Source organism: Sturnira hondurensis, unplaced genomic scaffold (genome assembly GCF_014824575.4).
Source record: "Sturnira hondurensis isolate 20B ecotype Veracruz unplaced genomic scaffold, ASM1482457v3 Scaffold0022136, whole genome shotgun sequence".
In the NCBI taxonomy this organism is placed as follows: Eukaryota; Metazoa; Chordata; class Mammalia; order Chiroptera; family Phyllostomidae; genus Sturnira; species Sturnira hondurensis.
Window position 1 is genome coordinate 10,507,033 of NW_028094767.1, and position 21,894 is coordinate 10,528,926.

The 21,894-nt window shown below is 37.0% G+C and overlaps 1 protein-coding gene across 5 annotated transcripts in view; it reads right to left on the bottom strand.

Moving 5' to 3' along the window:
• Positions 1–14,871, bottom strand: part of PHF3 (PHD finger protein 3) — an 87,439-nt gene extending 72,568 nt beyond the window's left edge. Inside the window, exons 1-2 of one of the 5 annotated variants that reach the window (XM_037034336.1) lie at positions 14,525–14,869; positions 4,913–5,181 (exon numbers count right to left, since the gene is read on the bottom strand). In XM_037034336.1, the coding sequence (XP_036890231.1) occupies positions 4,913–5,156 (244 nt within the window). In that variant the 5' untranslated portion in view covers positions 5,157–5,181; positions 14,525–14,869. Of the gene's footprint in view, positions 1–4,912; positions 5,196–14,524 lie in introns of those variants that run through there. The other 4 variants (XM_037034335.1, XM_037034339.1, XM_037034338.1 and 1 more) reach the window with 4 other exon arrangements.
• Between the last annotated feature and the right edge of the window lie 7,023 nt (positions 14,872–21,894).

Genomic DNA, 21,894 nt, shown 5'->3' on the forward strand with positions numbered 1-21,894 from the left:
CAGCAGCATTAACAACCATTATTCCTCCCAAATTTGGGGAAAGTGCATCTTATAGTTAAAAAAATGTTGTCTACCTTTTCCACTTTCTAGCATCTTTTTGTTTCTGCATGTTACATCTCTAATTCTACAAGGCATTTGCCTTTCTTCTCTGTTTACTCCCTTCTAAGCATATCCCACTTTCACAAAAATAAATCCCTTTAAGTGTAATTCAATAATTATTTAATATTCATAATCAATCTTACAGAAACAAAGTTTTATTCTTAAAGACTATGCATGTTTTTCAAAGGCCAGTCAGTTACTCTTCTCTAGCATTCAGAGTATACACTTTGTCTTAACCAATACAGTTTCATCCATTAGCATGACTACTTTGTATGTATTAAATTTGTATTTTCTTGTTCAAATGCAATTCTCAAAAATACAATGACACAAGAGGTTCAATGAAGCACAGCAGCTAAAAAGAAAAAAATGACAAATACTACCACTCACAATAAACATAGTGAAAAAATACTGTAATGCAAATATAAAATGAATTTACATGTACAGTTGGATCCACATGTGTAATTAACGGGCACAGAGTTTGCTACCCCCACAAATAAAGTACAAATAAGAATAATTAGTTTCTGAAAACACGGATTTTACTGGACCAGAGGTCCTCTGTGATTAGGTCAATGTACTGTCTGATTGGAAATGTCCAAAAGAAGCATGAAGCCATAAAAACTTAAAAATACCTTTTAAACAAATCTCGGTGACATACTAGGACACTAATCATTTCTCTAGAACAAGTACAGTATAATTTTTCCAATATTACAGATATGAAGTCTGCCTCTAATGATGAAGCCCCAAACTACAGCGCTGTGATTAAAGATTAAAAATTTGTGTGCTAATAAAGGAACCAAATCACACTATTGCTGAGAAGCTTGTCATATGTTATTACAATACTTTGCTCAAAAGGAAGCAGCACAAGCTAAAATCCTTAATACTGTATTTGTGCTGTGTATGATATACACTTTCTTGCCCGTATTTCTGAGGAAAAATAAAGATGTGCATAATACATGAAATGCATAGTACATGCATAGTACCTGAAATATCTTTTATCTGTTCTTGTGCTCTGTAATTATTTGTTACATAAAATTTCTTATACCATGACATGTTCAAAAATAAATGCTAAAATTCCTTTGTAATACAAAAGACAAGTACCTAAAATAAATAAATAATTGAATTAAAAAATTAAAACAGAAGATTTTTTTTCCTGAAAGTTTGGGCCCAAAATGTGGATGCACATTACTCACGGGAACACATTACACACAGCAAAATACAGTAAATAACACTACCTCATGACATATATTATCAATGTCATTAACAATAGGAAAGTAACTATTACATAAGCATGCCAGCAGTTTTCCTTTACAGTTGAAAAAACACAAATACACAGTATGAGTCAATATTAAGTAAATATACAAGATAGTAGTAAGAATTCAATGACTTTTTGATGTGCTTAATCTACAAAAACCACGCTACAGGAGGGCTTTTGTGTTCTTAAGTGAGTGATGATTTTTGTATGCCATGATATAGCCTGAAAAGGACATCTTATTTTTACTGAGATGTAGTACCTGCAAGTGCTTTTAAATGAAAGGCTGTTCTGAATACCCTTGTATCTACAGTGTTTTTCTTCCTGGTCTTAGAAAAATAAATCAAATTATACCCACTGGACATTTCTTTTCATTACACCATGAAAGGAAAAGGATCACAAATGTTAAAGTTTGTTTTACATTTATGAATCATAGCTGTCTTCATAAAAAGGAAACACGTTTGTTTGTAAAATGAGATAAACATTTCTTCATGACACTATAATGCCAATTTTTCAAACACCATTTCAATGACTTTGAATACATTCTGTAAGTGGTATATATAAACCATATATTTGGTATCTGGAACCTAATACTTGGGAAAATATAATTTTCATTTTAAGGATAACAACAGGATTTCTGAAGAGCACCAACAATTGATTTGATCATCAAAAGCAAACATTTCTCCCACACATAATAATTTCCCTCACATGCTGGAGTTTAAAAAATCGTTATTACTAGGCAAATCTAAAAACTATATGCAAACAATGCAGTCAAAGAAACACTTTACAGAGTCGAAAGCATTCAAAAAGAGGATGGGAAATCAACTGTTTATCTCTCAAAATGAAATAACTGGTATTCCAACATTTGTGCATCTGACAAGTACTACAAGTAATCTCCCATTTTTCTTTCCTATTTTTACTTTAAAGTTCCTTCTATGATTTTTGGAGACAACTGAAGTATAACCCAAGCCACTCAACTATGTCAACCAAAACACTGATCTCTAATAGCAAACCAACCTGGTTTAGTATAGCAGAACAAGACACAGTAGTTTTATGTGCTAATTTTAACACTATCAAAACCAATGTTACAAAATATCCATAATCTGTAGCCTGAGGAATACCGATAGGGTCATTTCACTTGATAAGCTTCAGTCAAGACAACCAATAAAAACCTATATAGCAGGTACAAGTACCTGAGTAAGAACTATGTCATCTTTATTTTATAACAAAAATTAAAGTAATTTCTGACTATCTTAAAGTTTTAAAGTTGCCCACATACAGTTTTCAGTAAATAGTTTATGATGAAATTTCTTCTTTGCAACTCTCTTAAACCTAAAATTATTTCAAAACAAAATTTAAAAGAAAAAAATTGTAATGATTTTCACTTTACTATCACTAGAAAATATATAGGCCTTTTATCCCAATGGGCAATAGAAACTTTTAATCAATAAAGACAAATAAATCCCTTGCCTGATGGCACAGTGAAATCTAAATAATCCTAGACAGAAGAGCTTTATTATTTTAAGTCTCCCCCACATATTCCTTTACATATCTTAAAAACATGTATTACACATTATCAATACAACCAGTTCTGCTTCAGAACTAGGATAAATAACTGTAGCAAACAAATTTAAGATTAAAAAACAAATAATTCTACTTAAATTCTTAAATAAAAGAAAGTTTATAAGATAATAAAATCATAAACAAATATTAATTATACCTCTAAAAAGGTTTACATGTTAATATAAAAATGTTCAAAACCTTCTGTTAGCCAAAGAAAATGGTCACCAAAACTAAAGAGTCTTTTTCATACCAATGAAACTTAATTAAAAAAATAAAAGGATGGAAGAAGAGGAATTGAACATAGGAATACCAGTATTACTACTAAAGAGCTAGAATTTTATAAGTAAAGAAGTCTTAACAGGATGACACATTTGTCAATTCCAGGCCCAGTACAAAATCCTTGAGGGTAATTGTATTCTTAGTAACAAGCACGTAAGTATTCAATAAATGTTTTTACTGAATTTGGACTGCAAAATTTTGTGCATACAACAAAACACTGTCAAAAGTGCTTGACAATAAAGATAATCAGATACACTGTATTGACACAGGAACCAAAGTAAAAAACTTGAACAATGCATACATAAAACAAAAATTGTACAGCTTTAAAACATTTAGAATACAACAAAAACAATGTAAGTCTATGCAATAACACAACACAATGTATATAATTCAGAGATACACCATTAGCAAGCAATTCAAAAGAGTTGGTATTATGGCATTATAATGAAAAGATTCCTAGTTAGCCAAGATGTTCAGGTTTTCAGGCAGAGTTATCTGACAAATTTATGAATGAAAGCAGGCCACCTAATCCAAACTAAGTATTTTCATATTAAAATATTAAATAAAAATATTAAAAGAAAATTTAAAAAATACACTGAAGACTGAAATACAGAAGTCCAGAGTCACTGAAAAATGGACCAACACAACCTAAATCTGTGAACTACTCTAGGGAACAATGAAGGGAAGCCTCATATCTGCATGTGAAGCTGATTTTCCTTTATGTAATTCTAGCTTACAGGACAGGTTAACTGTACCAGTTTGCTGTAATATTTTCTTTGCATTATAAAAGAAAATCTACATATTTTCAACATATTAATATATCTCTGAAATAATTTCTCACTAAGAATTAGTTTACAGCCCTACAGAAAGTTGCTTTCCTCAATCTTTCATTGACTTCAACTATATACAGATTCTAGAGCAATGCTAGCCAACAGAAATATAATACAAGCCCCATATGTGTTGAATAATTTTAAATATTCAAGTAGCCACTTTAAAAACAAAGATTAAAAATAGAGGTAAAATTAATTTTATTATATCTTATTTAACCAAAAATATCCAAAATACCACCTCAACATGCAATCAACATTACCAAAATTTCTGATGAAATATTTTACATGCTTTTTTTCAATCTCTTTAAACTCTGACATACATTTAACAGCACATCTCAATTAGGAACAGATTCATTTCAAATTTAAGTTATATGTGGCTAGCAGTCACTATGTTGGCTAGCACAAGTCTAGAGTTCTTTCTCTGGTTTTGAGGTATGGTCTGAAATAGGAGCACATAATAATTAGACTTGAAGGGCTGGAAGGGGCAACAAGAATGGTCAATTCGGCTGTTCCCCTCGACTCTAGAGGCCTAGAGTGATGTCCCAATTTGCTATGCAATCCCTATTTGCTAGGCTGAGTCCCAATTACAACTGTTGTCATGATGCAATTTTCACAGCACCCCCTGTATTTCTCAAAAAGTGTCCCACTTAGGATGATAAATTAATTATATGGTTGTCCTATCTATATCCATACTACTATCTTCGAAAATAATTCCACAGTCCCTGGAAGGAAATTCAGTTTAAATTTTAATTTTGATGCCTAGAATATCTAAATTCAAAGGAAAGAACCCTAAATTCACTACCCTCATCAAAAAGAAAAAAAAATGCTGCTAAAAAGTCTTTTTATTTTAAATTGCAGACTAAAAAAAAAAAAAAAAAAAGTTAAGAATTACCTGTTGAACAAGGCATCTGGAAATTGGGATCATTGCTATCCAAAACAGGCAAACAGAACTGGTTACTTGCAGATCCTAGCATAGGATCCTTATCGCTGAGCATGTTCTTCAGCGAGTCCTCTAAGACATTTTGACTTGTACTAAAATCCTCACAGACTTCATTCTCCAGGTTGGATCCTAGAAATAGGGCATCATCTAAGTGTTCAGTAGGAATTAAATGATTAAATGTATCAACTATATCCATGAAGACTTCTGTGTGTCTTTCAACCCTATAGAAAGACAAAAAAAATACCATAAGAAATAAAGCTACTAACTGATAATCACCTAAAACCAAATTATTTTAATAGTTTTGAGTCTAAGAACACACTTAGGTATTTTTTGAATTTTTAAAAAAAGAGTCCTCACTGTTTTCCAATATACATTTGGACATGTAGAATGAATTGTTACTAAATAATGTTTCTTCATCATGCATGTAGAATATCATTTTACCAGAAATCCTGTTAAATGTTTACTCATCATTTTTCAGGGGGGAAAATACTATGTATATACTCTATCAATTTGACACATTTGAAAGAATTACAAGGCTTAAACCATAAAAATAATATATTTTTAACCATAATCTTCTCATTAATTAAGAATCAGACATTGGTTTTACAGTAAGTCCATATAAAAGAACCAAAATCAAATAATTTACAGTCCTAGACATATTTAAACTGCAAAATAGCCTTGTTGTATTTACGAAGCATTTAAAGAAAGGTAATATAGAGAGACAAAGTTTTTTGTGGGGGTAGTAGAAGGAAAAAAGTGGAAAGAAAGTATTAACTAAACCCAGTAAATCAAAACTCCACTCCACACACGCAGGCACAGATGTGTACATACACACACTGGGGAGGGGAGGTGGGGGAAAGCCTCTTTAGGATAAAATGAGATAAATGACAAGACAACAACATATCAGAGACTTCAATTTATTTTAGTGAGTTATATGGGGCCAATACAGATTTCAAGTTAATCTCATATTCAAAATGCACCAAAATACATACAAGGTATCCCTCAGCCAAAGTCATCTTGTACTTTAGGGGAGCCTCAATTATAGAAAGTTGAATTATTTTCAATATTGAAAAAATTGAAGGGATGTATTTGGTGGGGGCAGGGGAGTCAACAAAAAAATTAGTAATATTCAGTTAGCTAGAAAATTCTTCTAAGTAAGCAAAATTCCAAGTTTTTTTTTCTTTTTTGGTTAGCCCCAAATATAGCAAAATTTCCTCAAACCGTCCTTGAATTCTTTTCCCTATAGAATGAGGTAAGAGAAAATTCCAAGATACTCTACAATTTACTGGATATATATTATATGCTGCTAAACACCTACTTTTAACTAATCCAGTCCCAATCAGACTAGCAAACTATTGTTTTAAGAATAAAATTCATTTTATTCTTAGAATAAATATCTTCCCCAAAGTCACAAAACAGAGCCAAGATTCAAACACAGGTTTCTAGGCTCCACAGCACACAGCTACAACACTTACACACTGAGCTAAAGAGCTAGAAATTGACTATATTTGACTCATTAAAGGCTCGTCTTTAAAAACAATTTTTTTAATTGTCCACCAAATCAGTGGTTGCCTGGGGCCTTGAATAAGAGAGGGATGGACTGCAAAGGAATAGAAAGATACTTTGAAATTGAATGAAACTATCCTAAATCCTGATTGTGGTAGTAGTTTCGTAAGTGTATATATCCACCAATATTCATCAATCTGCTCATTTTTAAAGGATGCAGTTTATTGTAACTGAATTTTAAATTTTTTTAAAAGGAAAATGACCTCACTCCCACAAAAATTAATCCTCTTCTACATAAAAAGATGTATTTCTTCTCAAATTCTACTATATATATATGTGTGTGTGTGTGTGTGTAAATAAGGCACTGAAATAACAAAATGTTAACTCTATGATGACTTGCTGTTTATTTTACATGCATTCTCAAATTACAACAGTAAGAGAAAATTACAGTTTACAATGCTGACGAAGAGTCAGAAAAAGGTTTTTTTTTTTTACAAAACATCTTTTATTAATGTTAATACCATTAAGTTCTTTGCTCAGTGTTCTCTGTCACAGGGTTTTTCAGTGTTCAATCTGTCTACAGGAAAAGTTTTAATTCCCTAAAACTGTATACAGCACCAACACTCCTGCTGTTTTCAGGTTCCAAGAAAGTTTTAGTATAATAAATTTTTGGTAATTAAAAATAACTACAAAAAAGTTTACTGAATCTTTACAAATTACATAAATACAACGACCAAAAAATTTGTATAGTTGAATGTGCTTTAATCCAAAGTATACAATAGGCCAAAACTACCTCCTCTTCAGATCTGCACCCAACTAGGAATCTTTTTTCTCAGAAGAATCAAAAAGACAATTCCAACTCTAGGGCAAAAAAAAAAAGGGCTAACACTCATCTAAAAACGGTATGCTCAACTCCCGAAAATGCACTCATTACCATAACATCGTGTTTCTGGTAAATTCTACAAACTTCACCTGAGGTTAGCCTTTCTGCTGCCCCAACTATAGTGTGTGTGTGCTTTCAAGTGGTAGGGACATTAAGAACATTCAGAAATAACATACAGCTTAAAATCACAAAGCTATAAGTAACACCAGCCCATTTAAAATAGCAATCTAGATGAACAGTATTTTTTCTTTAATACTGCAATTAGCGAACAATCCCAAAACACTTTTACTAAAAGTAACTTCAGAGCCTATGGCATATTTTTAAATCTCAACAATAGACAATATTTAGTCTTTAAAGATCAATTAAGAAAAATAGTAAAGCATACTGTAAGAAAGATGGGTAAACCAAACTTTCTAATTTTTTTTTGCCAAGACTAGTATGACTTATAAAGTGTGCTTTCCTGGATTTAAATAAGGGTATCAGAAAAAAGGCTTCCAGAGTCACATGTTGAGAAAGACTGATATAATCAAGTTACATTTCTTTGTTTTTAAAAAAAAAACTTTAAAGATTTTATTTATTTTTAGAGAGGGGAAGGGAGGGAGAAAGAGAGGGAGACATATCCTTGTGTGGTTTCCTCTCTTGCAGCCTAGTGGGCACCCACCTGGCCTGCAACCCAGGCAATGTGCACTGACTGGGAACCAAACCAGCAACCCTTTGGGTTCACAGGCCAGCACTCAATCCACTGAGCCACATCAGCCAGGACTGAGGTTATAAATTTAATAACTAAAACATAACTAGTCTACCTAGGGTGTATTTTTTATTGATTTTAGAGTAAGAGGAAATGAGAGTAAAAAAAACATCAATTTATTATTCCACTTATTAATGCATTCATTGGTTGATTCTTGAATGTGCCCTAACTGGGGATCAATTCTGCTATCTGGTGTTATCAGGACAACACTCTTACCCAACTGAGCTATACTTAGCCAGGGCTATCTAGGATATTTTAAGTGACTAGTAGTATGTGTATGCATCCAATCAAATCAGCATATATATGCTAAAACCCAAAATTACTTCTGGGTTTGCAGTCACACCTCATGTGTACAGACAGTAAAATATATCCACTAAGTTAGAAAATTGGATAATCTGCTTAAGCATCATAGGTACCGAAACCTAGTCTCAAACTCAAGTAACTGACAATCCAAAACAGAGGATAGACACAAAAACAAAACACGTAAACATCACAACAAAATATGAAAGTGCTGTGTGGGGCTACAGATAGTATCACAGAGGAAAGTGAAAATCATAAGACCAGGAAAAACTAATAAGCAGGTGATGTGTGAGCTGGCTCCTAAAGGTCCAGAAGACACTCAGGCAAAGGAAACAGCATGTGCTAATTATGAAAGGCCAAATTTGATCCTAATGGACCATTCAGAAAAACTCAAGTATCCGTACTAACATCTGAATAAAATTTAATCTCGCCCTGGCTGGTGTAGCTCAATGGGTTGAGCTCAGGCCTGCAAACCACAGGATTGCGGTTCGATTCCCAGTCAGGGCACATGGCTGGGTTGCAGGCCAGTTCCCGGCAGAGGACACACCAGAGGCAACCATACATTGATATTTCTCTCTCTCCTTCCTTTCCCCTCTGAAAATAAAATCTTTTTAAAAAATTTAACCTGAGTCCAGAGATAGTTCCCACTTTAAAATCATTGTTTCATCTGAACTCTCAGAGAATTATACTTGAGCCAAATTTAGTTTACAGTCATGAAACAAATTTACAACTTTTTCTAAGTGTTTCATGTATTAATAGAATGTAAAACAAATTTTAAAGCACCAACAAAAACATTTCTACAAAGATCCCCTTTAAGAGTAAATTAAAACTAAACAGCTCAACTTTTCAGAAACATATTCAATGTAAAGCTATGTACTTTATCCCTTAAAAAAAAATAGTACACATAAACCTAAAGTTAAATCACTAAAGCAATCAAAGGCCCTAACAGATTATTCTTTTAGGAAGCTGTCTCATGTATTCCATAGTTGTGTGAGTATGAGGGGGGACAAACATATATCAGGATTATAAAATCTAGGGGAAAAAACTAAAGAGGTTAGTAATGGGGTGATAAGGAGGGCACTCTGTTATGATGGTTAATGAAGTACCTGCTAATAGGGAAACATGGGAGCCAAAACCTGAAATAAAGGGATTCATGCTTAAGAGGAACCGCAACCCAGGCAAAGACTGAAATGCAAAGGCCTTGGTGCCTTCCAGCCCCACACCACAGTTTAAGTTAAGCCATCAATTCATTAGGCATGTTTATAATGAACAAATTTCTAACAGGCAGCAGTAGCAGCAGCAGAGGAAAAAAACAAAAGCACCACTCCTACTATCCTACTAATAGTAACAACACAAAATGTAATGTGTTTTAATTTCATGCCAGGAGCTGTTCCACATGCTTTACATTAGTAGTTTTTAATCAGACGTGATTGTGCCCCTCCAGAGAACATTTGGCCATATATGGGGACATTTTTGGTTATCACAACTGGAAAGGACATGCTGACATCTATTAAGTATACTACAATGCTAATGCCCCACACAACAAAGAATTAACCAGCCAAAAAAATAGTGCCTAGATTAAGAAATGCTGCTCTACATTGTAGGTTATCCTCACACCAATGCTGTATTATAATCCCAATTACACACACACACACACACACACACAAAACTGGGATCAGAGAGATTATTTTGATACAGTTAAGTGGTGGAGATGAAATCTGAACCCAGAATTCCATTCAAGAATCAATGCATTTAACACTACTCTAAGTTACCTCTTTATAAAGTTAAATTCACTGAATGTTTATTATGTGCTAGGCATTGCGCTAAACTTTTAAATCTTCATAACCACACAAGTTAGGCGGGTACTATTACATTCTGAACTTATAAGAAAAGCAGCTAAAGCTTAGCAAAGTTATACCCAATATTACTGAGTAAGTAAGTGAGAGAGCTGGGACTCAAATCCACTGACACAAAGGTCATTTTTTTTAAATGATATGATGGGAATTATAGGTTATCCTTCCAGTGAAGAGGCAAGGAAAATCACTAATTAAGGCATGTGATGACACAATTTTACAAAGTTATACACAGTGTCTGCCTTACTAATACCAAATCAGACCTAAGAACCTAAAAAAAGAACTATCAAGTACAAGCTGAAATTCCCCAAAGCAGAATTACACTAACCAACAGTACTAAAAGAGTTAACTTCAAAGTTTACAGCCATATCCTATTGACATTATAGGAAGTATTAGCAGTTTGGATTAACCATAAAAACAGTGGAAGTAGCACATCACTAAAACTATGGCCTAGGTAATTGTAGTTCAAACTAGGATGTATGTAGCACATACTATGTGCCAGGCCCTAGGCGTTATCTCTTTAGTTCCTCACAACAATCCTGTGAGGTAACTGAAATTATTATTTCTATTTTACAGATGAACAAACTGATATCCAACCATTACATAATTTGCCTCATGTCACATACCCAGTATATCTAAATCAGAAACCAGGCAGTATGATTCACAAGTCTATACTTCTAAACTACTGTCATTTTATGCACTTGATTTACATAACACATACTAATTTTTATGTTGTTAATACATCATTAATGAAATCTTTTAAAATACTGGAAACAAAGTGATGTATTCTTCTTTCAAAATAAATGAGGAAGTATGTATTTAGCCCCTCCCTACACATTAAAAAATAAAATGGCTAGCTTCAATGAGTATAAACATTTTACAAATTATCAACTACTAACTTTGCAATTTATTTTCACAGTCTACAATTTTAGAATGATTCCATGTGGCCAGCTCACACAAATCATGAATGAATTAAAACTCTATAAAGTTTAGCCTTTCTGTACAATCTATTATGCTATGCAAAACTAATAAATGTTAGACTGTGTGCTAAGGGACTTAAATTTATGTGCAATATTTAAGTTTTTACTTAACTATTTCTCTTCATCCCCTCTTTATTATACAAATAATCATAAAAATGTAAAGCCCCTGACTATTAAAAGATGATCTAAATTAAATATACAATAGCTTTTAGCTCCTAATATAACTTAACACCTTATTTGTTTAAATCTTGTCTCTCAATCTAGAATATGTTCCTTGAATACAAACAGCACCTGGGTCTCAAATATTCTGAATCAAATCAATACTCCCAGTACCTTTTCCTGTGTAATCAAAGGGCAAAAATTCAAAAAAAAAAATTTTACTGTTCTCAATCCAACAGTTTCATAAATGTGTAACAATACGCCAAATCAATTTTGTAGTTAAAAAAAATAAAACGTCTATGCTTTCAAAAAGATTATCCAGGCCCTGGCTGGTGTAGTTCAGTGGATTGAGCGCGGGCCTGCGAACCAGAGGACCGCGGTTTGATTCCCAGTCAGGGCACATGTTCCCTGCAGGGGACACACGACAGGCAACCATACACTGATGTTTCTCTCCTTCTCTCCTTCCCCTCTAAAGGTAAACAAATAAAATCTTTAAAAAAAAAGATTATCCAGGATTATGCGGGGGGCTCCAAGATGAAATAAGAGAGAAATAAAGCCCAAGAAAAGAAATCAGCAGCCAACTGTCAGAATTCTTGAAATGTGCATCAGTGAAAGTATTTAGAAAACAACACTCCAAAATCCTGAACTCTGGGACAGTGTGGTGAAGTAATTGTGGGTAATCCACAAATTTGAGATGCTAATCAGTAAGACTCATTATCCCTCCAAAATATAAAAGATCTTCATACAGAAATGACATAAAAATAATTTCACAAGAAATCTTCCTGAAGACAAAACAGTGCACTTGAGGAAACAAAATGTACCAAAAGGCAAACACCATGTTACCATGTCAAAGATAACCATTACCTATATTTTAGTACCCCTAAAACAGAACTGTATACATAATTTACATTCACCAATTTTTCCAAGTATAATCCATATTATGTAAAACCTAAACTCAAAGGTAATTTTGCATTAATTTAAATTGTCACTTGCTGCCTTCCAACTTCAACCAATAATCATTTTATTTTTAAGCTGTAACATAAGCAAAGATTATTAACCTTTCCTGATTCCAATGTTAAGTACAATTTAAATTCTAATAATATGGTTTTAAATAATGTAAAGACAATTTCCTTCAACTTTTCTATCCTGAAATTTACATTTTAACTAAAGCTACTTTTCAACTACATTTACAGATTTGAGGTATCCGAATAAGCAACAGAGGAGTATATCACTGCATTAGCTAAAGTTAACTCAGGTCTATCCAAACAGCATGGAATGCATAATTAATTCAGTGTGAAAACAAGGAAGTTCACTATCCTCCCAATGGATGCAAAAGCAGTAAAAAAATTACTTTCATGCTCTTCAACAAATGGACCTATAAAGCATGCAAATGGGGAAACTGGCCCTATCACTAATTCATTTTTTTATCTTTTGACAAATCACCAGTATAGCTATGAAATAAAGCTCAATATCTAAGGTTGCAATTCCGCATACTTAACAAGTGGCCTACTTTGTGCTGCTAAGGAATCGACTTTACTGTGTGTGGTTTAAACAGAGCAATAATAGCTCCTAAAAAGTTCGCCCATAAATTCTGTTACTATCATAGGGAAATGGAGTATGCAGTTAAAAACAGTAATAGTGATTACAATGATGAAGGGAAATTAACGTATGGCCAGTAACCAGAAGAACTGGGAAGAAAAAATTAAGGTCGAAGTGGTAGTAAATGTGAAAAATTATTATTCCAAATAACAATCTTTACACAACACCTTTTTTGCTCTTTAATGAAGATACAAATTCAAAAATAAAAGAATGCTACAAATATTTCCTGGTTCCTTGACTCAGGTCTCTCTCATACCACAAACATACATGCACAAACATTTTCACAATCCCAAACACTTCATTCAAGAATCAAAAAATGATAGGAAATGAATGAGTAATAGAGGGGTAATTCTGGAAGATCTCAAACAACCAGTTTGGAAAAGAGGAAGACAAGTTCAACCCCCAAATAGTAACACCAAATAGAACAATGTGCTACTTAAGTACTCAAGTAGTTTACTGCACAATTCTTTTTAGCTTATAAATAAGATAGTAATGTTATCTGGGGAACACTCAATTACCTGTGTTTAATTGTAAACTAAGCATCCCTACACATAATGAAGATTAATTATGGCTAGGTAGAAATTAAAGCGTTGTTGCCACTTACATTAATCATTATCCATGATCATATTCTGCGAATGATTCTTGAATAGCACCCAAAATCACACTCCAATTACCTCGAATCATAAGTCTAGGAAATGGCATTTCCTACCCGAAGATAGGAAAAGATCATCGGACCAGGCAAAACGCTACAGGGGGAAAGTCGGGGGCCGGACTGTGCGCGGTTCCAGCATTCCCTCCCCATCTCCTTGTTCCTCGTCCCCGCCCCCCCCTCAGTGTCAGGTGATAAGTTATTTAGCACTATTAAACACGCACGCATCAACGAGTGGTTCAGTAAATTACACGTATCATCGGAAGGCCAGGTTCTAGGCTTCTCCTTTCAAACTAAGCAAAAGGCGTCGACAGTTTGGGTCCTGTGCACAAAAGCGCGCGGCAGGAGGATGGATGGAGCGCCAACTCCCCATCTCCACAAGCGGGAACCAGACTCAGCCTCACAGCTAAGGCCGGTCCCGGCTACCTGGATCCAGGGCCCAAAGATCGATGCCGGGGCTTTCTTTGAGAAAAGAGGACCGAAAGGCCGGGTCGGGGGCCTGCAGGCCGGGCCTTCCCAGTAGCACCCGCCGTGACTCCGGGCCTGCGCGCCCGCGCGGCAGCGGTGGGGCACACTCACCCCCGAGGGCCCGGGGGCAGGAGTGGGGAAAACTCCTCGGTCCCGACCCTCTGCCTGGCGACCTCGCCGCCGCCGCTCCCTCCCCAGCCCGCGGTCCAAACGGCCCCGGGCGGCAGAGGCGCGGCCCGGGTAGGCCGAGGACGTTGCGCAAGAGGCCAGAAAGATTTCCCCGCCGCGCGCGGGAGAAAGGCGCGGAGTGTCCGCCGCGGGAGGGGCGGGGAGAGCAGCCGAGGCGTCGCGCGTGTGGAAAGGGATGGGGGAGGGGAGGATTGCCCGTCTCCCTGGCCGCGGCCAGAGCCGCAACTCACCCAGCTCCGCCAGTCGAGCGCTACCACTGGCAGCAAGAGGAAGATGATGGCCGCTGCCGCCGCCGCCGCCGCCGCCGAATTGGAAGAGGAGGAGAAGAAGGAGGAGGAGGACGAGGAGGAGGGGGCCCGGTGGGTGCCGCGGAGAGGGGGTACGCGCAGGACGTCGGCGTCGCTGCCACAGCCTCTTTTCCTCACGGGGTCGGGCGGCTGCTGCGGACGAAACCTTCCTTGCTTCTGCGCCTCCCTCCTTGTCCTCGTTGCAGCCGCCGCCGCCCAGAGCCCGAGGACCGCCCGCCTTGTGAGGACTGTGCGGCGGTGCGAGACCCCACAGCCATCAGCGTGCGGCGGCGGCGCGGGGGTAAAAGCGGAGCCTGCGTCACGTGACCCCACTGTTTACCGTTCCGGGCCGCCGCCGCGCCTGCGCACTGTGAGCTCCGCCGCGCCGCGCCTCCGCGGGACCCGGGGTGGCAGCGCTTCCCCCAATCTCCTCGCCATTCCAAGGATTTTGAGGGATTGGGCACCGTCCGTGGGATTCTAGCTTTCACCTCGCGGACTGGCGGTAGGCGAGAGGCAAACAGATGGTCTCTTTTTCTCGGTTGTATTAAACACTGAGGTTTCGTAGTTAATGCAATATTGAGAAGCAAATCCGTTCCCCCAGGTACTTTTTAATCACTTGTCTATGTGTTGAAGAATGGTGAAGGAGGTTGGAGTAGTTAAACCCCTTGCCTCAGAATCTGCTGGCTCTGCAGAAAAGTCCCCTTATTAACCATATCGATGGCTGATCTACTTCAGGAGTCAAGTTGCCTACTCCAAGAAACATTCCAGATCTGAGTTAGCAATTCTCAAAAAGGGTAGCCAGAAGATCCCCTGAAATGACCCCAAGACCTTTCAGAGAATCTTCTATTCTTTTGCAATTACATATGTATATAAGGCCAAATTGTCTTCATCTGCTTAAACTAAAGCAGTATGTAGAAACCGATTAAATGCAGAAGCAAGGATGAGAATTCAGCCACCTTCTAAGCCACACATTGAAGAAATCTGCAGAAATGTTAAACAGTGCCACTGTATTAAATTTGGGGAAAATGCATTTTTCATACTAAATATGTGTGATGACAGTGAGTCTTGTTATTTTTAAGTGTTTTCCCCCTTAGGTTTAATTCCTATGAGGGTAAATATCAATAAATATAACTAACCCATATAAACAAAAGCTCTTCAGTGTCTCTCAGTAACGTTTAAGAGTCCAGTTTATGGGTCCAGTTTAAGGGTCCAGTTTATGTGCTTCCTACAGCAGCTTGGCTGACCCCTGTTTCTCAGCCCTTAATAATCACTGTGAGGTATTGCTAGTCATCACCCTGACCAAAATGAGACCCTTACGGACAGGAATTGTGTCTGCTATTTGCAGGGACCATTACAGTACCCACTAAAGAATGACAGCCAACACCTGTGTGCTCTTCTAAAACCTTTATTTGCTGATTTAAGCCTCACACCAACCACAGGCCACATTTTAAGATTTGTACAGAGTTGAATAATAGCTTGCAGGCATGTGGTGAAAATCTCTTCTGTACTCTCTCCAGTCTTCTGGTTTTGTTGGCACCCCCAATTCCAAATGCTCTTCCACAAGGGAGATTTTAGATTGTCCTAATGCTACTGGGATTCTAGAATTCCAGCCCCTGCCTTGGCTCACCTACCCCTCAAAACTTTGTTTAACGATCTTTTATAATGTTTTTTGAGAAAGAAAAATAGAAATAAGTAATTAAAAAAATTTTTTAGCCCTGACTGCCCTGGGTCAGTTGGGCATTGTCCTGCAAAGTGAAAGGTCAGCAGTTAGGTTCCATGCTGGGGGTTGCAGTTCCTCCCTCCTCAGGGTCTGCAAGAAAGACAACCAATCCATGTTTCTCTCACATTGATGCTTTCTCTCCCTTCCTTTCCCTCTATAAATAAATAAATAAATAAATAAATAAATAAATCGTTTTTAAATGTTTCTTTACTTGGAATATCTGAGATGAATTGCAAAAATAAATCTAATTTTATCTTTATTCTTTTTCTGGACCTCAATGTGAAGTTTGAAAAGGCCTTTAGGAAAGAATAAGATTATTGTTATAAATAAAATCCAACCCATAAGGAATTCAATAGGTAGATCTTGAATGAAAAATCATTAGATGGAAAATCCCTGTAGATCAGCTGGGGAAAACCTAGGCATCTTAAGGAAATTTTAGTGAATTTATGGAAAAACCAAAATGGAGATAAAAGAAAATGTAGGAAGCATAAGCCTGTCACATTTACAAAACAAAATACTCTAATCCTCAAAAGCCAACAAGCTTGACACACATCGTGTTTTGATTCTGTTATTTTGAACCAGCCAAGAGCCCAGATTCACATTTGTCCATTAATGATCTTTGCTCTTTGCTTCAAGGTATGAACACAAACTATCTGTCTTTTATCCAATCCATACAAAGGTTGCTAAGAGACAGAACCAACATAATAACACTGGGATGGCTCCTACTGCATGCAAGACTCTTCTAGTTAAAAGACCTATTAGAAAATCAGGTGGTATTGGTAATATTGAAAACTCCAATTAATGCAAAAAAATTAAATTTGATAGAAACAGGTACAACTAACAAGGCTAATATATTTGTAATGCCTAATATATTACAATATATTTGTAATTAACTTGAAAATTATGAAAAAATAACTGACAAAATTTGGATCTTATGAACTTAACCAAGGAAAATTGAGCCTGGAAGAGAGTGAGGCCATGGAAGACGTCTCACGATACAGATACGAAAATTAATTTTGGTATGAAATAGGTGTGCCATCACTGGAACATTGGTCTCTACAGTATCAGTTCACGAAAGGTGGAAGGGGGCTGAGGGGTGGTAATGGAAGCTTTAACTTTAGTTAACAGAAAGTCAATAAAATTATTTAATGAGTTTTTCTCTGGGAAACGCTTTCTTTATCCACCAATATATTTTTGTGTTAATCTAGATAGATGGAAATGTTTTTTATTCTTAAACGTGAGATCAAAACAGTGGAGTGAAAATATCCTGAACTCCTTTTTCTAAGATCATCATGAAATTTAGAGGCTTAACCCAGAATACATTGTTCCTCAAGTCAGGCTTGCTCCCTTCCCACACATTTCTTTACCTGCTTTCTCCAGTAAGATGGCCCCTAAATAAATACTCAGGCTTTCGGCAAAAATAATAGGTGAGAAGGAAATGCATGCACTATCCCTGGGTAAATAATTTGTGTAGCATACCAGAGTTCAGAGTTCAGGGGATCCTAGAGCGGTTGGGCCAAGCAACCAAATGAAGCTTATCTATGCAACAAGCTTATCTAAGCTTCTTGGCTTTTGAGGATTAGAGTATTTTGTTTTGTAAATGTGACAGGCTTATGCTTCCTACATTTTCTTTTATCTCCATTTTGGTTTTTCCATAAATTCACTAAAATTTCTTTAAGATGCCTAGGTTTTCCCCAGCTGATCTACAGGGATTTTTAGGCCTATGCAAGGCATAAAAGCACCTTTTCAGACTTCAACAACTCTTGAAGTACAGGGGAAGAGCAAACCTATTTCTTTCAACCCCTCTACATTACTCTCCCTGCCAACGAACAACTATTTATTTGTTTCTTTATTTATTCATTCCATTAAAGATCCCAATAGGTTCCAGCAGTAAAGGTATTGTTCCTGGCCTCAAGGAACTCAGATTGAGAAAAATGGGGCAGTGGACAATTACAAGGCAACCGGTATATGCTTTGACAGCCATTGGCACAGTAGACATGTATTCATGCTTTACTTGTCCTGGAGTGGAAAGAGGGCATTTCTTTTTTCCCCCCTCTTTATTTTTTTTTTAAGAATTTATTTATTTATCTTTAGAGGGGAAGGGAAGGAGAGAAGTATCAACGTATGGTTGCCTTCCGTGAGTCCCCCGCCGGGAACTGGCCTGCAACCCAGGCATGGGCCCTGACCGGGAATCGAACCGTGATCGTGTGGTTCACAGGCCCATGCTCAATCCACTGAGCCACACCAGCCAGGGCTCCCCCTCTTTAAAAAAATTTTCTTTTTTTGTTTTTTTCTCACTGAGAACATTTTTTCATTGCTTTAGAGAGAGAGGAAGGGAGAGAGAGAAACATTGATGTGATACAGAAACACCAATGGATTGGTTGCCTCTGGCACACACCCCAACCAGTCCTACAACCCAGGCATGTGCCGTGACCAGGAATCAAACCAGTGACCTTTTGCTTTGCAGAAAAATACGCAACCAATGGAGCAATGCTGGTCAGGGCTCGTAACTACCAATTTGTACTTTTTTAATTCAACTTTTCCACCCAGTCCTCCAGCCCCAACCCTACCCCGCAACCACCAGTTTGTTCTCTGTATCTATGAGTCTGTATCTGTTTTGTTTCTTCATTGATATTGTTCTTTTGATTCCATATATAAATGAAATTAATTGATTTTTATCTCTCTGAGTCCCTTATTTCACTTAGCATAATACCTTCCAAGACCATCCATGCTGTCGCAAATGATAAGGTTTGCAAAAATGGAATCACTGAGTTGTAAGGCAGTTTCAATTTTAATTTTTCAAGGAAACTCCATACTGTTTTCCACCGTGGCTGCACCAATCTTCCTTCCCACCAACAGTGCACTAGGATTCTCTTTTCTCCACATCCTCACCCTTAGTTATTTATTGATTTATTGATGATAGCCATTTTGACAAGTGTGAGGTGACATCTCATTGTGGTTTTTATTTACATTTCCTTGATGATTAGTGACATTGAGCATCTTTTTATGTGTTTAGTGGCCATCTGTGTGTCCTATTTGGAGAAGCATCTATTCAGGACCTAGAAAGATGGCATTTCTGATAGAAGGTATGCCTTCAAGGGCAAAAAATTACCAAAGAATCTCATGTGTTTCAGGAAACCATATACCTGAGACAGAGAGCTTACATACCTGGGAAATTCAGACACAGAAAGTTAAAATAAGGTATATACGGCATTGTAAGCAACCGGTGAGGTAAGTACCTTAGGGCTTCAGAGGGGAGGCAGGTCATTCAATAAGGACAATAAGAAGAGTAAACCTTCAGTAATTAAAAGTTTGTCCTGCCCTGTAAGTCATAAGCATTATTTCTGTTGCTAATTCTTGTTATGGGCTAGGCCCCAAATTTAAATGTTTTAAGGGGAAGGCAAAAATTCTCATGAGCCCTTATGGTCTCATTGTCTTCAGTGCAAAATAATTCACATTCCAAAGTGGTACATCGTGGAGAATCCTGTTCTGAACCCCTTCACTAAAAAGAAACAAAAGTTGCATTATATGTATTCAGGAAATGAAAAACTGTACTTAAAAGAAATCTTGACACAGAATAGCCAAAGCAATCTTGAAATAGAAAAAGAAAGTTGGAGGACACACACATCTGAATACTAAAACTTACTACAGAGCAACAGCAATTAATATAGTATGATCCCTACATAAAAATAGACACACAAGACAATGAAATGGAATTGAGAGTCCACAAATAAACCCATGTGTCATAGTCAACTGATTTTAAACAAAGATCTCGGTATCATTAAACGGTGGGGGGGAGTGGGGGGGAGGTCTTTTTAGCCCTGGCCTGGTGGCTTAGTTGGTTGGAGCAGCGTACCATACACCAAAAGGTTGCAGGTTTGATCCCCAGTCAGGACACACACGTGTGGGAGGCAACTGATCCATGTTTCTTGTTCATATCTCTCTCCCCACCCCCTCCTCTCTTTCTCTAGAATCAATAAACATATCTTCAGGTGAGGATTTTAAAAAAATCCTTTCAACAAATGGTACTGGAACAACTGGATGGACACATGCAGAAGAATAAAGTTGGACCCTTAGCTCAAACCACATACAAAAACTAACACAAAATGGATTGAAGACCTAAATGTAACAGCTAAAATTGTAAAATTCTTAGGAGAAACCATGAGGATGAATCTTCATGATCTCAGATTCAGCAGAGGATTCCTAGGTATGACAACAAAGTACAAGCTCAAATGAAAAAATACATAAAAATAGATAAATGAATCATCTAATCCAATTTAAAATGGGCAAAAGATTCTATATAGTCATTTTTCCAAAAAAGACACAGAAACACATGAAAAAATGCTCAACATTACCCATTAGGAAAATCAAATCAAGACCACAATGAGGTACTACTTCACACTCACTAGGATGTCTATAATTATAAAGATAAATAATAATTATTGGTGAGTAATGGGACAAAAGCCACTTTCCCAAGCCCTCTTTCTCAGAACTAGCTGGATCCTGGCATAAAACATGACTGACCCTAATCGTTTTATTAGATTTTATCCTCAGGACTAGAAAATTCCTGGAACTACCCTGAAGGTCCAGAGGCTCCTAGAACTTGGGAACAGGACATACCAGTCCACCACGACCATCAGACCCTGCACCCAAAAACAGCATGGAATCAAGTTGCAACCTAACTGAAACATCCTGCTCTATGACCATCCCGTTACGTGATAAAAACTCAAAGCCCTAACCCCTCAGTGCTGGTGCTGATGCTGCACCGGCATCAGCTAGGTCCATCTCTGCACCTAGCCCTTTCCCTCTCTTGGGGAAGTAAAAATAAAACCTTTACTCTCTGAACTTTCTTCTCTTTGTGAATTCTTTCACAGCCTGTATTACATACCATCCTAACAGTGAGGGTGTGGAAATTCAGAACACTCATACACTCTTGATGGCAATGTCAAATTCTGCAGCTGCTCAAGAAAATGTCTGTCAATTCTGCAAACTGTTAAAATTAGAGTACTCCCAGTACTCTAATCGTATGACCCAGTACTCCCATTCCTAGGAATATACCCAAAACATATAATAACATCTGACCATAAAACCTCATACTTGAATGTTCATAATGGCATTGTTCATAATGCCAAAAGGTGGAAGCAAGGTAAAAGTACATCAAATGATGAATAGATTAACAAAATGTAGTATATCCATACAATGGAATATGGGTGTGGCAGTAAGAATAAAGCAGCCATACATACTACAACATGTGTGAACCTTGAAAACTTTATGCTAAGCAGAAGAAGCCAGTGAGAAAATACAACACATTTTTTTGCCATGGTCAAAATAAGCATATCAATGGATTCAGTAAGTAAATTAGTGGTTGCTTAGGACTAAGAGTAAAAAGATGATAGCAGTGATGGCTACAGGTGTAGAGTTTCTTTTCTTTTTTCTTAAATTATGTTTTATTGATTATGCTATTATAGTTGTCCCGGATATTCCCCCTTTGTCCCACTCCACCAGGCACTCCCCACTCCCTCTGGCAATCCCCACACCATGGGTTCATGTCCCCGGGTCATGCATAGCTTCCTTGGTCACTCCATTCCCTTTA